Raw genomic sequence first — 5,573 nt, 5'->3', positions numbered from 1 at the left:
ATTTTGTATTCTTCATTGATTTTACCATACTTAGAGTATGGTGTTGAAAACTGGGGCAATACATACAAAAGCTCACTTCAACCACTGTGTATATTACAAAAAAGAGTGATAAGAATTGTGCATAAGATGGGGTATAGGGATCACACCAATGTAGCTTTCATACAGTCTAAATTGTTAAAATTTTTTGATTTAGTGGGATATAAGACTGCTGTGTTTTTGTATAAAGCCAGGAACAATTTATTACCTGGTGGAATTCAAAAACTATTTAATGAAAGGGAAGGGGGATACAATTTAAGGGGTCAGTTAAATTTAAAAATTCATGCTATACGTACAACCAAAAAAAAGATTTTGTATTTCCATAAGTGGGGTAAAACTATGGAATAATTTAAGTGTGGACATAAAAAATAGTAATAGAATTGATGAGTTTAAACATAAATATAAAGGTATGTGTCAATCAAGATATATATATAAGAACAGGTTCAATGATCAATTACATGGAACATTGTGGGTGTGGTGTATGATTATTAACACTCTGTTATATTTTTTTAGTATATTACTTGTGTGGTGTAGAGGATAATTATTTATGTAGAGATATTGCTTACAAACCAATGATAGTAAGATGATGTCATGGGGTAGGACTGGATAAGTCTGACTTCTTCCTACTCCATTCAAGCATGTACTAGGTATAAGCAAATTGATATTGGATTAGCATTTGGTGGATATGTGTAAAATTATGTGTGTTGATATATGAACTGTCTTTACATGCTTGAAAGAATAAATAAATCAAATCAAATCAAATCAAATATACATGCCAATATTCTGTATTTTTCAGTTGTTAACAAAACCCATGAAAACACCATCCCTCGCTGCTTCCCTTATTTCTATATAATATTGCACTTAGCCCATTCATTCCAGCAGAGATATAAATCTTGAAAAATTAGGCCAGATACTGTAAATCTTACTTACATTACTCAAACGTGGATAAATGTTATATTTGTAATATGTTATATTTGTTGAGGGCTTTTTTCTGTGCAGATAAATACAGAGGTGGTACAAAAGCATTTTAGGCTGAATTATTATGTATGTTAAAGTTTTTTTTCTTACAATTTCTAGTGAATATCATCACATCTGTGGATCCTTGTGAAATATGTGCCAACCCCTCCTGCTTTGGGTGTCGGACCTGATGCTGCTGCTAGTCATACTGGGAGCCCCTGGGAGCATCATCCTCAATAGTTCTTCCACATTTCTGTGTACAAGGCGTCCATGACTGCTGGCAAAACATGTCCTATCACCCAGCACCCAGGCCAAACAGCTCTCAATGTTCTGTGTGGTCATTGTACTCAAATTTAAAAGGTTATATAAAAACCACTGAGTTATTTATCGTGTTTAAATCTTTTGCTACAATGTTTGAATGTTGCTTTGTTGTCCTCAACTTGTTTTCATATTGAACATTTAATTTATTGAGCCTGAGGCAGTTTCTTGATAATAAAAATATGTATTGTTTGCACCCTTGAAGGGAGTTCATTTATTTTTAAAATTACAGCAATGCTCACATGCACAAATGACTGTTTCTTAACTGGATACAAACACAGTTGTATTTTATCTTTTGTCTTTTTGCAAAGCACTTTTGTCAACTTCTTGCTGATTTTAATTGTGCTATATAAATAAACCTGCCTTGACAAACCCAACAATGCACACACACATGTGCACACTCATACATGCACAAAAGGAGTATGCTGTTTCAACACTACTGAACACTAAATGAATAAGCAATAGAGGACATTCAGCCTAAAGAAAGTAATGGCAGCAAAGAAGTGAATGAGAAAGCAAAGTGGTTCCAGAATATAAATCAAAGCTTCTATGTTTGGACAATGAATCACTGAATTTCAGACTTTTCACATACTCAAGCATGAAAACCCTAGTGGGTCTCTTTGTGTGACTCTTATCTAGGTGTAAAGAACTATTTTCGGTGAGAAGAGCAACAAGGAGTCCTTCAACAGATGGTCTGGCCCCAAACAGGGCCCTGCTCGGCATCATCAAGTCAGTCTATGATTACTTGAAGAATGCAGAAACTGAGAGAGTAAATCCACAGAAGGGCCGTGACAAGTTCTCTTGGATGTTTGGAACCACCTACCTGCCAAGTACCTTGAAGAACTTGGCAAAAGAAAACCAGTTAACAACATTCCAGATAATCTAATCATGATTGAGGTTTATCAAAGATAGATAGATAGATGACAACTGGTTAAAACTGTTGATTCTCCTTTATTTTGTATTATTGTAAATTCATGGTGTTTGGGGGCTGCTAATGATTTAACAGCTAACATTTCAGATTAAGATTTTTCTTCATTTAAATATCATTTTGCCTATAGGCTGGAGGAATAGTAAAGTATTGAGTAAAAAGTGGTTAGCGACTACAACACTGCTGCAGCTGCCAAATTAAGGGCATTAAAAACAGACTGACTCCGGTAAACACAAACGAACACGGAAGTAGCAGAGAAGTGGGACGGAGTGATACCTCTTCGCATGGTGTCCTGTTTTCCTTGGCGTTATTTTGTCAACGTACGTCGACCTCTGGCGGTTAATCAGTGACGTTACATAATAAAAGCAGGTTTCAAACGAACTTTTAATTTCTTCAGTTAATATAACAAGTATCCGTCCAAATAATATTCTCTTTATTCTCGGTAAGTGTATTTTCCTTTTGAAAGTCGGACTTCGCTGCAAAACACGATTTAATTATGTAGAGAAAGGTAAACAGAAACATGGTGTTAATTTGTCGAGCCTTTTGTGTTTGTTTTAGGAAAAAAACATTTCTGCCATTCAGTTTTGACAGCAACAATATGAGCCAACGTAGGTGAGTAGACCGGAAGTTGTGGTAAATGGATACATGAAATGTTGGATACGGAGAAATAGCGTTTCCACTTTGCACTAAGTATTATATATTTAATTGTTAACTTATTTAACTAGTCAGAGTAGTTTGTTGTGCTTGAGGACCGCTTATGTTGTGTTTACCAAAAGCAGAGAAGCTAAGTGTGTGGCTCGTTGGTCTAGGGGTATGATTCTCGCTTAGGGTGCGAGAGGTCCCGGGTTCAAATCCCGGACGAGCCCTCGTTTTCGAGCATAAACGTTCTTTTCAAGAGTTGTACCAGCATGAATCTCGGACAAACTAATGTTTTTCCTTTTTCTCTATCAATGCCTTCATTGTAGCTTAATACTGAAGACATCAAAACTTTTAAATAAAACATTAGAGCTATGTAGTAAGCAAAAAGTACATTTGAGATTCTTCTAAGTAGCCATATTTAGCTTTGAATAGTTTTTTTTAATGCTCTCGCATTTTTTCTCAAGCAGCTTTATGACGTACTCACTCGGAAACCTTTTCCAACAGTCTTGAATGCTGAGCACCTGTTATCTGATTTTCCTTCATTCTGTTGTTCAACTCATCCCAAGCCACCTCTGGCATGGGTTTACTTTGGCTGACTGCAATCGCTCTCAGCAGTGAAACATCCCCCCACACCATCACACCTCTTCCTTAATGTCTCTTGGTGGGAACCACAATAACACATGCAGATACCATGCGTTCACCTTCATCCGTTCATAGCATTTGAGTGTTTTTGCAAATGCAGTTAAAGTTTTTTCAAAGTTCTTACAATTTTCTACATTAACTGACCTTCATGTCTTAAAGTAATGATAAGCTGTTGTTTCTCTTTACTTGGTTGGTTTTTGCAATATTATTCCAATACCTGCTGTGTGGTCATTCCTCTTAATGCCCAGCAGAGGGCACAATTAGCCAAACTATTTTACTACATACTGACTACCAGTAGTGTGCTGGTAGTATATGGACGTACCCCCTTCAGAAGTCTATTATTTTTATTCCGTGTTGCAATCCTTTAATAATGTATTCACTTATTTTGTTTAGTTTTCTTTTTATCTCAAAAAGAGAAACAAGTGCTGAGTTGCATGTTGCCATGAGAACAGCTAGAACAGGCACATTGGTTGACAGAGGCAAAGGAGCACCTCCATAATGAGCACAGTGTAATTGGCAGCATACGGTACTGGTCACTAATTATAAAAGAGGAAAAACATCAGGCTCTAACTGCATTACTGTAAATGTCTGTCACATTATGCTCCTCTTGGTACCTCATGCCATGTCCTGGCTTATTTTTATTGGGGACAACTAAAGACAACTCGAGAAACACAACATGTGCGCAAGAGTTGCATACTCGCAGAGTTTATGATAACCCATGAGCTTTTCTCAGAGCAGGAAGGAGCCTTGAGGAAGTGAAGTCCCCTAGAACATGTCTAGTGTTACCTAAGCTCTTTCTAGAAGACACGAATAGACGAACACATTCACACAGGATTTAGAATTTCACCTTATTTGGAAGACAAGTGAAAATGTGTGCTTTGAAATGTTTTTGAAACCCCACCCTTACCTCCATCATCGCCTTAAGTGAAAGAGTTAGGCGTTGTTTTTTGTATGTGTCGCTTTCTCAGGCTTTAGTCACAAAGTGATATCACCTATGTGCATAAGATACAGAATTTCAAATTTGCATGTCAGCCTTGATTCCAGTATGTTGATGCTGGTCATTTTGGATGAGTCGATCTCTTACACTCTCCCAAACCACTCCTCTGCAGGCCAGTCATAACAAATCATAAATCCTAATAGGTCAAAGTGTTTATTTGTCATATGCACAGTTAGGAAACGTGTTTCCCTGTACAATGAAATTCTTACTTTGCCGTCCACATGAATGCCACAAAATACAAATGAAATATAAAGTAGATGAATAAGTAACACAAAATCTAAGGCACTTTAAGCAGCAAAAGCAGCAATATAATAAAAATATATAAGAATATAATAAGAGAATATATGCTGCATGGGAGCAGCATGTGCAGGAGCCAACAGTCAACAGGCTAATACAGTTCAACAGGTTACTACAAGTACCAATAGATGTGTCCTTTGCTTGTTCACTAAACCGTACCACATTTCCTTTAGGTTTCGTAACTGTCAAACAAGCTTCTAAAGGCTCTATTCTATTATAAAGCCACGTCCGGTTCTTTCAAACCAGGAACTCAGTGAGACGAAGCAGACCACTTGAGTATATTAAAAGATATAACCGTGCTGGTTTATTCAAAGGGTCACAGGCAAGAATTAACATTATACGTCCAGGCATCTTCCACCCCCAAAGCTGCTCGCAGGCAGCCCGGAAGAAGAAAGACCCTGGACCAAGAAACCTATACAATATTAATCCTTCTGGGCTAGCCCCATACTACGCGGGCAACGTCAAACCGTGACGCCACCTGATATGCCAGCTTGGCAGCTGACCAGAGCAGTAGTCAAAACATGGAGAAAATAATGTGTGTGAATGTTGATTATGTGGTGTGTATCTAAAAACATACAGGACATTCAGGGACATGTCCGAACAGTAAGCCTCGGAAAATGTTATGATTAAGATTACGGCTGAGCATATCATGCTACTAGCAATATTCATCCTGCCGGCAGACTCTGCAATCTAGCTGACCTTGCCCTAGATGCAGCCTGCAGAACTCATGACAATGAACTGAGCATTTAACAGCCTGAG

General features: G+C 37.6%; 1 protein-coding gene and 1 non-coding gene across 2 annotated transcripts in view; both read left to right on the top strand.

Annotated features, from left to right (window-relative positions):
• The window catches only part of LOC109967137 (guanylin-like), a 7,219-nt gene extending 6,035 nt beyond the window's left edge, over nucleotides 1-1,184 (top strand). Inside the window, exon 3 of the mRNA XM_020612535.1 lies at nucleotides 1,114-1,184. Coding sequence (XP_020468191.1) covers nucleotides 1,114-1,184 — 71 coding nt within the window. The remainder of the gene's footprint in view (nucleotides 1-1,113) is intronic.
• A 1,849-nt stretch (nucleotides 1,185-3,033) lies between these two features.
• trnap-agg (transfer RNA proline (anticodon AGG)) lies at nucleotides 3,034-3,105 on the top strand. The gene has a single exon. It is a non-coding gene; the product is annotated as a tRNA-Pro (tRNA).
• Nucleotides 3,106-5,573: the final 2,468 nt, after the last annotated feature.

This window comes from Monopterus albus, unplaced genomic scaffold, assembly GCF_001952655.1.
Source record: "Monopterus albus unplaced genomic scaffold, M_albus_1.0 scaffold1.1, whole genome shotgun sequence".
Lineage (NCBI taxonomy): Eukaryota > Metazoa > Chordata > Actinopteri > Synbranchiformes > Synbranchidae > Monopterus > Monopterus albus.
The sequence above is the reverse complement of the archived record's forward strand: the minus strand, read 5'-3'. Positions and strand labels throughout refer to the sequence as shown.